This window comes from Ailuropoda melanoleuca, chromosome 9 (genome assembly GCF_002007445.2).
Source record: "Ailuropoda melanoleuca isolate Jingjing chromosome 9, ASM200744v2, whole genome shotgun sequence".
Lineage (NCBI taxonomy): Eukaryota > Metazoa > Chordata > Mammalia > Carnivora > Ursidae > Ailuropoda > Ailuropoda melanoleuca.
In genome coordinates this window covers 29,740,053-29,755,246 of record NC_048226.1, presented here as the reverse complement: position 1 = coordinate 29,755,246, position 15,194 = coordinate 29,740,053, and the positions used below count along the sequence as shown (strand labels likewise).

General features: G+C 41.5%; 1 protein-coding gene across 1 annotated transcript in view; it reads right to left on the bottom strand.

The window, feature by feature from the left end:
- The window catches only part of EDC3 (enhancer of mRNA decapping 3), a 56,366-nt gene that overhangs the window by 26,477 nt on the left and 14,695 nt on the right, over positions 1-15,194 (bottom strand). Inside the window, exons 2-3 of the mRNA XM_002922978.4 lie at positions 14,473-14,654; positions 10,435-10,754 (exon numbers count right to left, since the gene is read on the bottom strand). Coding sequence (XP_002923024.1) covers positions 10,435-10,754; positions 14,473-14,636 — 484 coding nt within the window. The 5' untranslated portion in view covers positions 14,637-14,654. The remainder of the gene's footprint in view (positions 1-10,434; positions 10,755-14,472; positions 14,655-15,194) is intronic.

Here is a 15,194-nt window from a genome sequence, read left to right as displayed (position 1 = left end):
CCAAATGTTAATGTTTAATGAGCAAAAAAATTCTGAAGCATTAATAAAATATTACTTTAAAAATTATTATTTAATCCTTTTTAATTTGTAAAGGTAAAGAACTTTCTGAATTACAGACACACAGACATACAGAGAAACAGCACTTACAGCTCCAATTCTATAATCTCAGACACGGGCCAAGAGTAAACACAGACCAGGGGGGCCTGGATGGCTCAGCTGGATGGGCTACTGCCTTCGGCTCAGGTCATGATGTTGGAGTCCCAGGATCCAGTACCACATTGGGCTCCCTGCTCAGCAGGAAGTCTGCTTCTCTCTCTGACCCTCCCCCCTCTCATGCTCTCTCTTTCACTCTCTCTCAAATAAATAAATAAAATCCTAAAAAAAAACCAAAAAAAAAAAAAAAAAAAAAAAAAAAAAAAAAAAAAACAGCAAACACAGACCAGTCTAGATGTTAAAGAGCTCATCTTCTCCCAGTGTGGATGGAAGTCTTAACTGACTTGAGCTCAAATAGACAAACAGACAAATAGAAAAAACTAAATAAGACTAACCAGATTCTCTGTTGTCTCTGACCCAACTGAGAGTAGGTATCTAGGAACATTAATCCCCTAACAGAGATCAAGTCATCAAACCATAAAGCCAAACCCCTAATCATTGCTGCTACCAATGGGGGAACAGCTTAGCTATAAACAAACCAAAAACAAAGAAAAACACAAAATTAGTAGAAAGGGAAAACACTAAAGAAATACAAAGTCAGCCAAGGTCTATTGCGGCTCTGGATTCACCCTGGGAACAAAGAAAAGAGGCACCCGGGCTTCATCTGCTCAGATGTGCAGCACTGATTTTTGTTTCTACAGCTTTACTGAAGTATAATCGGTATACAAAAACCTGCACGTACTTAATGTATACAATTTTAGAAGCTTGGACATATTCAAACACTTGTTATACCATGACCACAATCAAGGTAATAAACCTGTCCATCACCTCCCCATCACCCCCAAAAAGTCAATGACTCACAGTTATTCACTGTTCTAACTAAATATAAATTTTTTAATAAGCAAAACATTTTGAACCATTGAGCCAAATTTAAACCAATATTACTGTAAAGGTTTACTTTGTGTTTATCTAGTCCTTTTTAATTTGTCCTTTGTATCTTGTATCTGATATATACATAGTATGTATGTACAGAAGTCAATAAACTGGTGAGCCTAGAGTTCTCAATGTCACAGAAATGCTTAGATTTATTTATTTATTTATTTACTTATTTATTTAAATTCCTTTATTTGACAGAGAAAGAGCACAAGAAGGGGGGAGCAGGGGAGGGAGAAGCAGGCTCCCTGCTGAGCAGGAAGCCCAATGTGGGGCTCGATCCCAGGGCCCTGGGATCATGACCTGAGCAAAGGCAGACACTTAACCAACTGAGCCACCCAGGCACCCCCAGAAATCCTTAGTTTTAAAAGAGGAAGTACAAGAAACCTAATGAAATAACATTAACATTATGAGTCAAATACTTCACGCTTATTTTAAGGCACTATTTAGGCCAAAGCATAATTTCTTTGAAGCTGAATACAGTTTATCTGAAAGACACAAATGGGGGTGGTCTCCCTGAGGGTCTTCATTAAAGCCAATGGCGCCTATAATCACATCACTGCTTACTAAATCCAAAACACATTTCACTCAGGAGAAAATTCTAATCAGCATTTTTCTGTATTCATTCAAAAATGTTCATTAAGCATCTGCTATCCCCTGAGATCTGTGCTAAGTGCTGGAGAGTCAAAGGTGAACAATATAACATAACCCCGGTCCTTACCTGTGACTCTCACCCCCCTTTACTATCACTCCCAATCACTTCTGCAGACCCAACAGTCAAACTGCCTGCATCTTCCACCATGCACTTTCAATAGGCCCTTGCCACAGATCAGCAACTTTAGAGTTTGCCCTGTAAGGAGACTCTGTTGTTGCCTATGCAATATCCAGATCTCTCTACCCTCAGAATAAAACCCATTTTTGTTCAGATAGATACGATACCCTCCTCTAAGGTGAAGGAATGGATTAATTTCTGAATCAATCATGGTGGTGCTCTTGCCAACAACTGATTTAAGCATGGGCATGAGAAGAATACTGGTCAAGAAGACAGGATGGGGGGGGTTGGTTGCAGAGGGTAGCTCTAGCAGAAGTTTTGGGTGATTTTTTTTTTAAGATTTTATTTATTTATAGGGGTGCCTGTGTGGCTCAGTCATTAAGTGTCTGCCTTCAGCTCAGGGTGTGATCCCAGAGTCCTGGGATCGAGCCCCGCATCAGGCTCCTCCGCTGGGAGCCTGCTTCTTCCTCTCCCACTCCCCCTGCTTGTGTTCCCGCTCTCGCTGGCTGTCTCTCTGTCAAATAAATAAATACAATCTTAAAAAAAGATTTTATTTATTCATTATGTCAGACAGAGAGAGCGCACACAAGCAGGGGGGAACAGGAGGCAGAGGGAGGAGGCTCCCCGCTGAGCAGGGAGGGCTCGGCTGGGATCACGACCTGAGCCAGAAGCAGATGCTTAACCAACTGAGCCAGGCATCCCAGCAGTTTCTGATAGTTTCCTCACTCCTAAAGAACCTCTGATTCTCAATCAGAGGCAATATTACCCCCATGGGACATCTGACAATCTGACAATGTCTGGAGACATTTTTGGTTATTACAGCTGGTGGTGGTTGGGGAATGCTCCTGGCATCTAGAAGGTAGAGTCCAGGGATGCTGCTAACCTTCTACAATGCACAGGACAGTCTCCCACAACAACAAATTAACTGGCCCAAAATACCAAGAGTACTGAGGCTAAGAAACCCTGCTAAAGATGATACACTGGAAGAGACAGTGTCTTCTTTCCTGCTGAAGAATCTGGATGAGACACATAGAACTGCTGAACCCAGCTAGTTTCAGTCTGAGGACAAAACCAACACACAAAGGAGACCTTCAGAGAAACAAGACTGAAGGCCTAATTGTACTATCCCTGGAAATGTCCCAACTCTGGACTTCGCCTGTGACATAATTTCTCTCTGTTATTTGAGCCATGAGGTAGGGTTTCTATTACTCAGAGCACCCTGATATAATCCACTTGTACATGAACGTTTACCACGAGCTTTTTCACAAAGATAACTTCATTGTTATAATACTTTAAAGTACTGTAAGGCGGGGTGACCGGGTGGCTCAGTCAGTTGAGTGTTTGCCTTCAGCTCAGGTTATGATCCCGGGGTTCAGGGATTGAGCCCCACATCAGGCTCCCTGCTCGGCGGGGAGTCTGCTTCCCCCTCTCCCTCTGCCATTCCCCCTGCTTGTGCTCAATCTCTCTCTGTCAAAGAAATAAAAATCTTTTAAAAACTTAAATAAAATACCGTAAAAGCAAGAAAATAGTTAAGATGGTTATTACTGTCTACAGTCATTTACTAGCCAAGAGCAAAGGAAGACACTAAGGACTCACTCTACCTTGTCATCTTGCAGAATCTATGTACCTGGCACCATCTTAGGCTTTGAAACGCACATTATATCAGTTTGTCTTCAAAACAACCCGATTACAATTACCATTCTACAAATGAAGAAACTAAGGATGCTCCAAACTGATGTGGCTGATAAATGTCTGAATTAGGATTTGAACTCTGAGCTGTCAGACTCCAAATTCCACGCTATCTGTGGAAACAAGAGTAGGGAAACCATATAACTCTGATAGACCTAGGCAAAGTTGAAAGAACTAGCAAAGAATCACGTCTAGAAAATGAGCACATAAGGCAAAGGCAAAAAACCTCTTCAGTACAGTACAACGCTAATAAGGAATTCAAAAGGAACAGGAAGCAAGCATTCCTTTTTTAAAAACTTTTTGTTAACATGTTCACAGCAATGCATAAAATATATAGAAAATTGCAATACTCACTTCACATTTTGACATGTTTCCTTTTAGTCAAAAATATGCATCCATCGCACAAAATGTTACACCTTGCTTTCTTGCTTAGGAGCTTATTTCTGTTTTTAGTCAAAAATATGCATCCATCGCACAAAATGTTACACCTTGCTTTCTTGCTTAGGAGCTTATTTCTGTTTCGTGAAAGATTTCTCCTAATCTTTTTGCTTAGGAGCTTATTTCTGTTTCGTGAAAGATTTCTCCTAATCTTCCCTGGACTCTACCCTGTTGATCTATACCATACCTACTGATGAGCTTTTAAGCTATTTCTCACTTTTATTGTTACAGACTCAGCCCAAACACACCACCTTGATCACTGCAGCTGAAAGACCACTCCCATCTGCCCGCCTGCAGCAGTGTGGGTACCGTTCAGCTGGCACTTGCCCTAGACCACCTACTTTGTTCTGCAGTTATCTATGTTCTTACTCTAACTCCCCAAGGACGCTGCAAGCCAACAGAGGCCAGAACCATGTCATTCAGACCTGTCACCCAATTCTATGCCTAGCCCACCACCAATACACAAATCTTTGAATTAATAAAAAAGCCATATCAAAACACACACACACAAACCAAAAATACCCCAAACAAACAACAAAAGAGTCTTAAAGAGGTCACAAAAGAAAAGGCAACTTGAGATTAACTATGGGAAAGAAAGGGAGCTATCAAAACGGTGCTGCGTGACTGAAAAGGACAGGAAGATGAGTTGTCAACAATAATACAAGAGGGAGCATAAGGCATAGGCTTCAGAGGAAAGGAGTTCAGCTGTGCTCTGTAGGAACTGACAATGAACTATCCCAGATCTACCACAATGACAGATGAGGACAAGCAATTCATCAATCTAAGAGAAGACAGGGTAAAAGCAGCAAAATAGGAAGCCATTTTGGCTCAGCCTGAAGACGCTACAAACAGCACTTGCAACCAAAGCAGAGTTGTGCCTTTAGAAGGTATCGGGTATTTCTCCTCACGCTCTCTCTGAAGACAGGTCTGACATTCACTCATTTGACAAATACACACTTAGGACCAGCTATGTTCCAAATACTGTCAGGAAAGTAGACAGTGAAAAAAATACCCAAGAGGAAATACTGACATCATGGGTCAGCAAGAAAAAGATAAGACAACATAAAGTAAATGAAAGGCAGGCCAATACGCTCACTTGTCTCTTATTCTTCCTTTTCCTCATACTTTAATACAAATATTGGGAAGTCTTGGATGAATAAGCGGTCTCAGGACTTGGCTTACTCAGCCCAAAGGGCCCGGCTCTGTATTTAAAATGGCCTCTGGCCACTAAGGGAGAAAAGCACTTCCCTTGAAAAAGATAAACAGTGCCTCACAAATTTCTTTACCTTTCAATTACAAGGGCCAAGTATGTGTTAAGACTAGAGGCTGGCCGCCTTCCTGTGCCATTTTGCTGCCAGCCTTTGGCACAAAAGCCCTTTGGCCAGGATAACTTACAACAAATCCATTGTTGTGTAACCCTCACTGCCACTTATTTATTGGTTTTTGTCACACACATATTGTAAAGGGGAACTTTGTCCTGCAGTTAGCACGCTAAAGGACACCTGAAGGTCAGATAGCAAATGTTTTAATGTCAGACTCAACGGGCTTCATGAGGAAGTGACTGAGAGCATCTGGGACCTTCTTTTCAACTCCCCAAATTCCAGGCCTTAGTACTCAGTCAACTTCTAGGGCTCCAGCAGCAGCACCAAGTTTTCAAGCCTGTTGGATGAAGCACACCCAAGGAGGTTAAGTCACAGTAGGACCTCTAGGACCATAAAAACTTTCTAACCTCAGGTGGTGGGATCACTGCTACAATGAACAAACAATACACAGACCTGTATCCTTAGCTGGTCTCAAATGGTTTCCCTCTACTCCCCAGCACTCACGTTCCATTCATCTACTTGACAAATATTCTCAGTGGTCAGTTCAATGGCCAATGTCACAGGAACTATCCTCTATAACCAGCCCAAATATACACATAACCTAAAGAAGACATTAAAATCTGCTTGTGCTAAATCTCTCATCAGTGTTGGATTAGGTAACCAGAGCCAACAAATCCTCAACTCATCACTAACCTTGAAAAGAACCCTAAAAGCCAGAGAGATTATATTCCTATAGCTTTATCAATCTACTAGTCTCAATATCAATGCACATATACCAGAGAAAATTCTATTTATATATCTCTAATGAGAAAAATACTTAATCTCCATTTCTTCATTCATTGATAAGAAAAACACCGATAATCTACATCACAACTACGGTGGGAAGAAACCAACCTATTTTCTTGGAATCCTTAAAATGCCACATAAAATGAAAAGTCTCTGGCAGACCCTTCTACTCATCTTACAGGGTTCACTGAACAAATAAATAAAGGCAACTCTACCTTCTATCACAAACCAATTCTGAGCCACATCTCGTAACAAATTCCCAAGCCACAGACATTTTCCACACTAATCTGGATTCAAAAGAAGTTCTCTGAATGAGAACATTTTACTGCCATGATCTCTTCACCTTATTTAATTGCACTTAAATAACCTCGGGAACAGACTAACCAGCAAAACATCAACCAGCGGATGCTTCTGAGAGTGATCCCACTTTTTTACCAGAGTGACTTATTAAGGATCAAATAAATTACCTGTTTTGAAATTAACTGCACTCTTTCAAGGGAGTTGGTAAAATTGTTGGTAAGGGGGAAAAAACTAGAAAAAGATAGTCTTACCACAACATCCAGCAATCACGCTCCTAGGTATTTACCCAACTGATCTGAAAACTTATGTCCACGCAAAACCCACACACAAATGTTTATATCAGTTTTACTCATAATCACCAAAGTTGGAAGCAACTAAGATGCCCGTCAATAGGTAAATAGACAAACTCTGACACATCCATACAGTGGAATATTATTCACTAATAAAAGGAAATGAGTTATCAAGCCACAAAAAGACATTAATAAATCTTTTTTTTTTTAAGATTTTATTTATTTATTTTGACAGAGAGATAGCCAGCGAGAGAGGGAACACAGCAGGGGAGTGGGAGAGGATGAAGCAGGCACCCAGCGGAGAAGCCCGATGTGGGACTCATCCTGGAAGGACGGGATCACGCCCTGAGCCGAAGGCAGACGCTTAATGACTGTGCCAGCCAGGCTCCCAAGACATGAATAAATCTTAAACGCACATTGTTAAGTGAAAGAAGCCAGTCTCGAAAGACTACATACTGCATGATTTTAATTATGTGATATTCTGGAAAAGGCAAAACTAGAAAAGATGGTGAAAACATCAGTAGTTGCTGAGGTGGGAGAGAGGTCATGGAGGAAAAAGGCAAAGGACTGAACTGGTGAAACAGGGATTCTGTACAATACTGTAATGATGGATACAAGGCACTACATTTGTTAAAACCCACGGAACTTAAGAGCACAAATAAGGCCATGGGGCACCTGGGTGACTCAGTCGGTTAAGCATCTGCCTTCGGCTCAGGTCATGATCCTGGAGTCCCAGGGTGGAGTTCTGGGATTGATCCCACATCAGGCTCCCTGCTCAGCGGGGAGTCTGCCTTTCCCTCTCCCTCTGCTCTTTCCCCAGCTCGTGCTCTCTCTCTCTCACTCTCCCTGTCAAATAAATAAATAAAATCTTTAAAAAAGAATAAACCTAATGTATGGAAATTTTAAAAATATCTTTGAGGAGGTGGGAGTATCCCAGGATGGACAGAAGGCGACAAAACAACGTGTTACAAATGTATAAAACAAGTCAACAAAGGGAGTGTGGGTCCAGGTTGGTAATTCTGATAGTGCTATACCTGTGTAGTAGAATGGAATAATTTAAGCCAATGGATGGCAGATGGTAGGAGAGGTGTCTCTCACTGTTAGAGTGAGAAGTAACACAAAAAAAGGAGGCAGCTAGAATGATGCAATGTGGTAATGGATTCGAGTTGGGGACATCAGTATGAACTCACATTTAGCTTAATATAGTATAGAAAGTTACACAGTAAAATAATAATAGATACATGTATATACACTGGACAAGTATACAGATATCTATGTCCCTGCTCTGTCAGCCGAAAAGGCAACACCAGTAGCAATGAGCACACCTAGCACCCAGATAGTGACTTGTAATACCTTTCTGCAATAAAAGAAACAGGGCTCCCTAGAGACACAGTTGATTCTAGGGCTAGGGTAGGAAATAGAGAAGATACACCTGGGACATCTTGTGGTGCCAGAAAGTACAGAAGTACTAGGGAAAAACCTACCCATGAGAATGGGGAAATGTCAAAGGAAGACAGGAGCTAACCGAAACAGCTACCAGTGGCCAAAATGGAAACAATTTGAGCACTAAAATCAGTGATGAATTATAACCCAAAGTATAAGATAAATACCTATGAGTCCATACTGATAAAAAATAAATAACTGAATAAACAAGGGAGAAGAGACAAATCTCTGGCGTAGAAGAATTCCAAATGATTTACGCAGATACTCTGCCTATCTTTCTACTCCTCAGGTGTGGGCTGCACACAGAGACTTCCTTCCAATATGGAAGGGGGTGGGGAGACCTCTACAGAGGAGAAATGTGACACACACACTCCCCCAGCCCAGATGTCAAGGTCAACATCAAGTCATAAACCATGCTGATATTACATACCCTTAATACGATGTGATGAAAATAACTTACCGCTGTGGTCTTCCTCCCCCAAACACATAACCCCAATCTAATCATGAGAAAAACATCAAACACCAATTGAGGGACAGTCTACAAAACACCTGACCAGTACTCATCAAAATAGTCTAGGCCACCAAAATCACAAATCAGTCTGAGAAACCGTCACAGGCAAGAGGAGATGTGACTACTAAATGTAAGGTGGTGTGCTGGACAGAAGCCTCTAACAAGAACAGCAGATAAACACTTAGTTAATCAGAATGAAACACAGACTTTAATTAATAATAATGTATCAACACTGGTTCATTAATTGTAACAAATCTACCTTAGTAATAATGTAAGACGTTAATAACAGGAGGAAAAAATATGTAGGAAAAAATTGCTAAATGAAGGTTGTCTTCAAGCACAAGAGACACTATAAACTGCTTAAATATTTGAACTTTAAACAAAACAAGTCCAGGTTTTCGGTAAAGAAAAAAGGGCTTTTTAAAGTGAGAGTAGGGGCACCTGGGTGGCTCAGTCGGTTGAGCACCCACCTCTTGGTTTCTGTTCAGGTCAGGTCATGATCTCAGGGTCTGCACGCTGGGCATGAAGCCTGCTTAAGATTTTCTCTCTCCCTCTCCCTCTGCTCCCCCCCACTGCACACACGCGCATGCGCAAGCTCTCTAAAATAAATAAGTAAATGTTAAAAAAAAATTAAAAAGGGAGAGTAAAGCAGAGAGGGTGATGGTCGAAATGGAAAGAATTAATTTTCTACCAAAGCATTCTACATTTTTTCAAAGGATACAGAAGTAACAATTCAATTTCAGTCTCAGGTTTTCAACTGTTGTCAATTCGGACAGTTACTTTTTTTTTTTAAGATTTTATTCATTTATTTGAGAGAGAGAGAGGGAGTGTGCACACACAAGCCGGGGGGGGGGGGGGGGGGGGGAAAAACCCTTGCCTCCTGCGAGGGGATGTGGGGGAAGGAAGAAGCCGGGCTGGATTCAGNCCAATCTCAGGACCTTGGGATCATGACCTGAGCCAAAAGCAGATGCTTAACTGACTGAGCCGCTTGGGCGCCCCAATTCAGACAGCTACTTAAGTAATGAAGGAAAATGTCTAGAAATACATTTTTTTTTAATTTCCAAAATTTCAACAGCTTATTCACAAAACCAAGGCATTTTCAAAACTTAAAAATGTTGGCCCCTAACACAGATTCCAGTGAATCTGTTATAATTCACTTTTATAACATTATTCTAGTGAATATGTTAAAGAGCATACCAGATTCTAGTGAATTACCTACAGTTCCATAGTGAGTAAATGGCATTCAACAATTTGTCAGTGCCAAACAAAACTGGGCAATCAATACACCTGTGCATTTTCTCCTTGACGTGTCAGTAAGGACAGGGAATACAGCAAATTTAAAATTGTAGTCTGTCAGAAACTGATCACAGAGATGTGTAAGCCAGTCCCTTCCTCGCTTCTTGAGGATGGAAGCCAAATCACAAATTATTCAAGAATCCCCCGGAAGAGCCAAGTGCAGGCTCAACTCAAACATCACCACCTCCGTCAGTGACCAAATTAAAGACAATAACGGCTTTCCTCTATGTCAACTCCAGGCAGGTCACTGACTTTTCTTAAAGGAAGTGGAGGGAGAGGGCAGGGAGCTGGTGTGAGTCTCTAACAGCTTATTTTCTTCCCCTTAATATCCTGAAGGACCAGCCTCGCTTAGTAAGACAATCATGCTGCATTTTTGTGAAGCTCTGCCAGCATCCTTTTTTATGAGGGTAATAAAGAAGCTGTTTGAAGAACAGCAGTGGATAAGGGCTCATAGCCATGAAACACAAGGGTAAGAAGCATCATCAACTTGATCCAACTTACAAGAGTTGTGCCGACGGCGGAAACTTTTGGACTGACTCAGGGACTCCGTGTGCCTGTCCACATAGCTTTTTGAGCACTGCTGCTGCTGTGGGGAAACGGCAACGTCCTGACTCTTCACATCTGTCCTCTTAGGGATATTCTGAGGGGCACTGCTGGAAGAGGCTGGCTTCTTCACCAGCTTGCCCATGCCATTCTGATTGATACCCACTTGGTACCCAACACCAGATGGGCCTAATTCTGTCTGATGAAGGTCTCCAAAATGTTGGTTTTCTCCAGGACCTGGTATCTCCAGAATTTTTAATTCTGTAATGTCACCTGCCCTGAAATACACAAAAGAGTCCAAGTCTCAAAACTGTAATAGTGTCACAACCAATGTGCATAGCAGCATACTTGACAACAGCCAAAAGATGCAAACCCAAGTATCCCCTTCATGAATGGATAAATGTCCCCCTAAGATGAATGGATAAACAAAATATGGTACAGACATACAGTGAAATATTTACTCAACCTTTAAAAGGAGGGAAATTCTGACACGTGCTACAACATGGATGAACCCTGAAGACACTATTGCTAAGTAAAATAAGCCATCACAAAGGGACAATTTTTAAATGATCTCACTTATATGAGATATCTAGAATAGTCAAATTCATAGCAGAAGAAAGTAAAAAAAATGGTTATTAGGGCTAGAGGAAGGGGGATTATAGTGTTTACGGGGTATGAAGTGTCAGTGTGGGAGCATGGAAAAGTTCTGGAGATGGATAGTGGTGATAGTTGCACATTATGTGAATGTACTTAATGCCACTGATTTGTACACTGAAAAATGGTTAAAATAGTAAACTTTATGTTAAGGATATCTTACCGCATTAAAAACTAATACAGGCGATGTAAACACACACACACACACACACACACACACACACCCCCTAACCGTAATAAAAATGATGAAACTGGGATCAACAGCAACCAGCTAAACTTTTGCAGAGCTGTATTTTTTTTCTCTAACTCAAGTATAGTTGACATACAATATAATATTAGTTCCAGGTGTACAACATAGTGATTTGATATTTATATATACCGTGAAATGATCACCACAATAAGTCAAGTGACCATCTGTCACCATATAAAGTTATTTTATATTAATGACTGTATTCCTTATGCTCTACTTTACAACCCTATAACTTACTTACAACTGGAAATCTGTACCTCTTAATGGCAGGGCTCCATTTCATTCAAGTATCAGACACAAAAGTGAGGAAAGGTGGTAGAGTACTTAAAGACAAGGCTCAGGCACCAACAGTCAATGGACAGCACTGGCCTTTAAAGAGACCTATTGTTAATCACAAAACTATCACCAGCATCTTAGATCTCCAGAACGCCCAATGGCTTTCTTTTTTTTCATTCATTCACTCACTTTGTCATTGGGTAAGCATATATACAGTACTTACTATATGATAAGCCCTGTGCTAGGGATGGAGTAGTTAGAGATGAAAAGCAACACATGCCCAAAAGGAACAGTCTGGTCAGTGGAAAAGACAAGTTGACAATGAAAAGTGTTAAATACTATAACAGAGGTGTGTATAGGGGACCAGAGAACCCAAAAGCAAAATATGTAAGTTACTTTGGCAGAGATGGATGTTACATTTAAGCAAAGCCTGAGTGGGGAAGGAAAATAAGAGTTGGCCCAGCAAAGTATAGCAGGGAGAGGGGCATCACAGAGCAAGGCTCAGAGATTGAGAAAATGTGGCCCACTTGAGGAAGTGCCAATGTCATGGTGTTACCAACAGGAAAGATGCTTGTGGAGAGCCACCAAGAGGTAAAGCTGTGGAGATAATCAGGGGCTAGATCATAATCACATTAGATTTTTCTGGTGGCTTAGAGAAGGTGGGGAAAAACTAGAGGGAAGAACACCCATTAGGAGATCAGGCAAGAAATAAGAGGGGATGAACAGGACAAGTGACAATGCAAAGGGAGAGGAGAGGATGAACCCAAGAGACATTTGGAATCCATAGGGTTTGGTGACCAACTGAACATGAGGAACAAAGAAAAAGAAGGATTTACAATGATTCTAAGTTTCTAACTTGGAAAGATGTCATTAGCCACCAATTAAGGGCAGACCTTTAGAAGAATAAACCTGCAGGGGACATAATGAGTCCAGCTTTGAAAATCTTAAATGTAAGATACTTTCTGGGATATCTACCTGGAAATGGCTAATACACAAAATAAGTGTTTGGGGCTCAGATAATGGGTCTCTTTTTTTTTTTTTTTAAAAGATTTTATTTATTTATTTGACAGAGATAGAGACAGCCAGAGAGAGAGGGAACACAAGCAGGGGGAGTGGGAGAAAGAAGCAGGCTCATAGCAGAGGAGCCTGATGTGGGGCTCGATCCCATAACGCCGGGATCACGCCCTCAGCCGAAGGCAGATGCTTAACCGCTGTGCCACCCAGGCGCCCCCAGATAATGGGTCTTAATTAAAGATCTGGAGTCTCATTAATGTGTAAGTACACATGAAATAGTCTAGGGAGATTACAGACTAAGAAAAGAATCAAAAATAAAACCTGAATAAACCAATCTTAAAAAGTGAGTAGAAGAAAAGGAATGTGGTGCTGGGGGGATGTAAAGGAATGGAGGAATACATGGAAAGAAAACCCAAAGGGGTGACAGAGAAATTAAAGAGGGCACTTCAACACTTAGGGAGCATCTGAATAAGGTTAGCATTAAGACAATGCCACTGAATTTGGCTATTAGGACATTTGTAACTTGGGCAAGAGCTAGTTCAGCAAGATTGATAAAGTTAGAAAAAAGATAATGGTGGGGGTAAGGAAGGACTAGAAAATGAGGCCACAAAGGGAATGAAAACAGACCAGTTTGCTCTGAAAAGAACTGTGGGTATAAAGAGGAGGGAAATGACCGGGCAACATGTAATGGCAAACTCAAGGTGTGGCAGGTGTGTGGGTGTGCACGTGTGTGTAGGTGGGTGTGGGTGTGTAGGAGGGTGTGAACTGTGGGGGAAGGCTGGGCACGTTAGAATACAAAGAGGAAAACAAGGTATGAAGGTTGAAAATGAAGGCACGAAACAGAGAATGATGTCAAAGGAGACAGAAAAGGATAGTATATAAAGCATATGGGATAAGGGTAGTCCTGAACACAAAGGGGGTATGTCTTCTATTGAGACTTCATTCAGAAGGGGTAAGACATTAAGAATGGATACGCCTACAGAAAAGATTAAGTGAAGGTATTGTTCAGAAAGTCAAGGAAGCTCTTGTCTGACAGTTTTGTTGTTGTTGCCATTTTAATCTAAAAATGGGAGATTCTGTGACAAACTGGTGAAAAGAGGGATATGAAGACATCTGAACTTGAGATCCGCAGACAATCACTAAGAAACATACGTTACTATAACTAAGGACATCAGTTACTGGCGACAGTGCACTTCTGGAGACAAATTATAATACAAATCTACAAAGAGAGATACAATTTATGTGTATGTGGGGGGGAGATCAGTAAAGGCCTTAGTATAAGAAAACACAAATAATAAAAGCTTAAGAAAATAGAAAGATTATTCTGAATTTGACCCATTTAAATAAGAATACTGAGTGCTTGACAGAGATAAAAAGGGTTTCACAAACCCTAATTCATTAGCTGAAAGTTAATTACGACACAAAGTCTATACTGAAACAGCAGCTAGACTATAAGCATTAGGACTGCAAGTCTGGGGCACCTGGGTGGCTCAGTCGTTAAGTGTCTGCCTTCGGCTCCGGTCGTGATCCCAGGGTCCTTAGACTGAGCCCCGCATCAGGATCCCTGCTCAGTGGGAAGCCTGCTTTTTCCTCTCCCATTCCCCCTGCTTGTGTTCCCTCTCTCTGTCAAATTAATAAAATCTTAAAAAAAAAAAAAAAAAAAAAACTGCAAAAACCCCCCCCANACCCAACAAGACACTACTCAAAAGCAGTCCTATGCAAGAGAATATTGGCAAATGGACCTAGATTCAAGCTCCACAGACCACCAGACTGGATTTGAAGAAATCAGTAAAGACACTCACCTGAAGGTGACTTCTGGCACGAGGCACTTCACTCCATTGTGGAAAGGCCGGGTGAGAGAAATGGTCTGGCTGATCTGATCCACTGCTGACACTCTTCCCTGATAGACCCCCAAGCTATCTCCACAGTTGATGGACACAATACTGCCCAGCCAATCCGTAGCCATGTTTCTGGTATAAGACCACTGTAGAGAGAAGGAGCCATGCAAATCTTGAGAAACAGACAAACTTTTAATTAAATTCAGCAAATATTATGTCAGGCTCTGAACCAGGTGTTGCTTAATAATACATATTCTGAGCGCGCTGGGTGACTTAGTCCATTAAGCATCTGACTCTTGATTTCGGCTCAGGTCATGATCTCAGGGTTGTGGGAGAACCCAGGGTCATGAGATAGGGCCCTGCACTCAGTGGGGAGTCTGCCTGGGATTCTTTCTCTCCTTCTCCCTCTAACCCTCCCTGCCTGCCCCCCTTCCATGTGCATGCACACTAATACATAAATCTTTTTATTTTTTTTAAAGATTTATTTGAAAGAGAGAGAGAGCATGACTGCGGGGTGGGGCAAAGGGAGAGGGAGAAGCAGACTCCCCACTGAGCAGGAAGCTCGAAGCCAGGCTCTATCCCAATCCTGGGATCATCATGACCTGAGCCAAAGGCAGACGCTTAACTGACTGAGCAACCCAGGTGCCCCAAAACATAAATCTTAAAAAAAAAAAAAAAAAAAACCT